This window comes from Trypanosoma cruzi, genomic scaffold (genome assembly GCF_000209065.1).
Source record: "Trypanosoma cruzi strain CL Brener 1047053516953 genomic scaffold, whole genome shotgun sequence".
NCBI lineage: Eukaryota > Euglenozoa > Kinetoplastea > Trypanosomatida > Trypanosomatidae > Trypanosoma > Trypanosoma cruzi.
Window position 1 is genome coordinate 6623 of NW_001849077.1, and position 3141 is coordinate 9763.

At 52.4% G+C, this 3141-nt stretch overlaps 1 protein-coding gene across 1 annotated transcript, besides 3 other annotated features; it reads right to left on the reverse strand.

Annotated features, from left to right (window-relative positions):
- Nucleotides 1–3141: a sequence feature (areas not merged during assembly with more than two copies in the genome that could not be assigned to a particular haplotype).
- Nucleotides 394–443: a sequence feature (A-rich).
- Nucleotides 803–892: a sequence feature (A-rich).
- Nucleotides 982–3141, reverse strand: Tc00.1047053508603.10 (trans-sialidase, putative; the record flags this gene model as incomplete). Its single annotated transcript, XM_797809.1, has 1 exon — nucleotides 982–3141. A coding segment is annotated over one exon (2160 nt), but the record flags the coding sequence as incomplete, so codon positions are not given.

The following is a 3141-nucleotide window of genomic DNA, read 5'->3' on the forward strand; positions in this document are numbered from 1 at the left end:
ACACACACACACACAGCCGCAACAAGAGGGACGGGCGCATCCAAGTCCACGGCGCGGTCCTTCGCTTCTCTCCGCCGCGACGGAATAGCGCTGCGCCTCGCAGCAGGTCGTGGCGGGTGGCGTCCCACACTCACAAGTGAGGCACGGCGCACGCCATCCGCTCCCCTCCGAGTGCAGTCAGCAGGCCGGCGCCCAGTCACCCCAGTGCCATCGCAAAGGGGGAACACAAACAATCGTCGTCGCGGACCATCGGTGTTGCTAGCAGGAAAGAAAGAAGAAGAAATGGAGGCATGCCAGCAGCACAGCCGGCAGAGGGACATTCAACAGGACACGGAGACACAAAGTGACATGGGACACGGCACAGACGGAAAAAAAAGACTTTAGTGATTTACCAAAACAAAAAGAAATGAAAAAAGAAAGAAAAAGCAAAAAAGAAAAAACAATTGACTCGGCAGATATGTCATTTCATGTGCCACGCAGCACAATGCAACCGTGCTTTTGGGTTTATACACACTGCCCGCACACACACAAAAATAAAAAGGAATTGTACTCTCCCACCAGCCCACACAACATCCCTCACATTCCATGCGGCATCCGGCCTGCTCCTCCACTCCTCCCTTCGTGCAGTCCGTGGGACGCACAGCAATGAGGCCGGCACCGCGTGTGGACAAAAAAAGCAAACAAAAGAGGGAGAAGCACGTCACGCATGACGGTTTGCAGCAAGCGACCGTTTTTTTTTGGGGAAAAACACACAAACAGGGGTGCTGATTATTTCAGCAGAGCACCAGCAAGAAAAAACACCAAAAACAAAAAAAAACAGAAAAAATGAAAAAAAAAACAACAAAAAACAGAAACGTAAAAAAGAAAAAAAGAAAAACAGAAAAAAGAGAAAGTATCATTGGCAAAACTCATTGAGTATTGCTGGGATGCCGCTCAGTTGTTGCTCCACAGAATTCTGCAATTTTTCTCTCCCCAATTCATTCAACAGAGAGCCGCAGTGCCCCACAGCCCCAGAAGCATCAGCAACAACACCCGAGACACACACCCATGCACGGTGCTCTCAGCAAATAGAGCCATGCCCGCCAACTCCTCGAAATGCCCGTTCTCAAGCAAAATGCCAGCGTCCGAGGGTGCTGTTGCGTTGGACTTCGATGGGATCTTGGTTTCCCCAGGCAGGGTGCTTGTATTGCCCGATGCGGTGCTAACGTCCTCACTGTCTTCATTTTCAACCAAAGGCGCAGTGATTTCTTGCGTCTGCCACTCAGTGGCTCCTTCCGGAGAGGTCGCTTCTTCTTCGTGGATCGGTCGCTCCACGTCGGCCTTCGGAATGACTTCAGTCCCGAGATGTGGTGGCACTTCTTCCCGCAGAGAGGTGCCTTCACGGACACCCATCCCGTCGCTGCCCCTATGAGAGGCAGTGCTCACACTCGATGAGGCCGGTGGAGATGCCGATCCACTGCTGCCATCCGTCTCCGTCTCCTCCTCCCTTGTTCCGTGCGAGCCACGGCCCCCAGAAGACACTGCGGCAGCATAACTGCCTCCAGAAGCTTCCACGGATGATTGTGGCCGTGGCGCCTCCTCAACTTCCTGCTCTGCTTCCTCCTCTTCAGGTGATGATGGTGTTTCCTCCTCTTCTTCAGTGAGGAACTCCTCACCAGGGCTTGGAATAGGGACTTTGCTGGCACTGTGTATCGATGCAGAGGGAGCCTCAGGCGCCAAACCATTGTTGGGGCTTGTATGTTGTCTCTCAGGATCCCCGTTACCCAACGCTGCATGGCTGCCGAGGTGTTCCTCGTTTCTCTTGACTGAAGTAGCCCCAAATTCGCCGGTGGGCCTCGGCGGAATCTCCGGTACCGAGCGTGACTCCTCACCAGGGCTTGGAATAGGGACTTTGCTTGCATTGAGCATCGTCCTTTCTCTTCCATAGATTGTGCGGTTGTACAGCAGGACGTTGCTCACTGTCACGTGGCTGCCTTCCGAATGCTCCTTATTCTCCGCGCCAAAATAGAAGTGTGAGATCCTGTGCTCTTCAAACAAATCCCCATTGTAGTGTCCAGAATAAGCCTGCATTCCATCAACGTACACATACCACTCATTGACTTCCATTTGCAGCATTACTTGATATGTTTTGTTTGGTTGCCAATTATTATTAAATTCGTAATATTTGTAATCTTCAGAAGCTCCATTGGGAAGTGTGAACTTCCACTTCTTGTCGTGGGTGTACGACAGACCAAAAAGGACCGTGCTGCTGGTGTCATTCATCCTCACACCCATCAAGGGAATGCTGCCACTCTGCGGCACCTCGTGGATGGAAACCGTCGCCACAAGAGTGAACTCGTTGTTAGCAAAGTAGTACGGCACAGTCTGCCCCATGTCGCCAACAGGCCACACCGCCCCTGCTTCAGACCCTTTGAACGTCCATCCATTGGGAACCCTTCTCTCCCCATTCTTCACAGTTGCGTTCACGCAGAGGTACTCGTCTCTCCATGTGTCCTCAGAGAAGTTACCAGACAAGAAGCCAACAAGCCCATCAGTGGGAACAGGACCATTGCACATACCCTTCGTTGGCAAGTCGACAGTGCCGCTGGAAACGGAACGGCATGAATGCAAGGCGCCGTCCAAATCCTTCCATTTCTTCACCATGGATTTGATCCGCTCCAGCTGCTTCCCCAGGCTCACGGCGACAAGACTGTATGACCCGTCGCTCTTCTTGTTTTCGTACACTGAGATCAACTTTTCATTCCCACTCCTCATCAAAAGGGAGCTCGCGGCAGCGTCATCAGCCTCACGGGATATCGGCCCAACATCATACACACGCGCCTTGTCCGTCAGCCAAAGATGAAGCCGACCCTTTTCTTTATTGCTTCCTCGGTTGTCCTTGGAATACACTGGCAGGGTAACAAGCAACACATCCTTGTCCTCAATTGTCACTTTGATGAAGGCATTCTGGACGCCGTACCCTGTTCGATCATGTGAGTTGCCCCACACGCGAGTAAGTGTCTCACCATATGTATACCAATCCACCCCACTCACGGTGGATCCGTACACGTCACGGTAACCTTGCTCACAAGAGGCCATGATGAGGAGTCTGTCTTCTTCTCCCCACTCCACGATGGTCGGGTCCCTGCAGCCATCACTAAC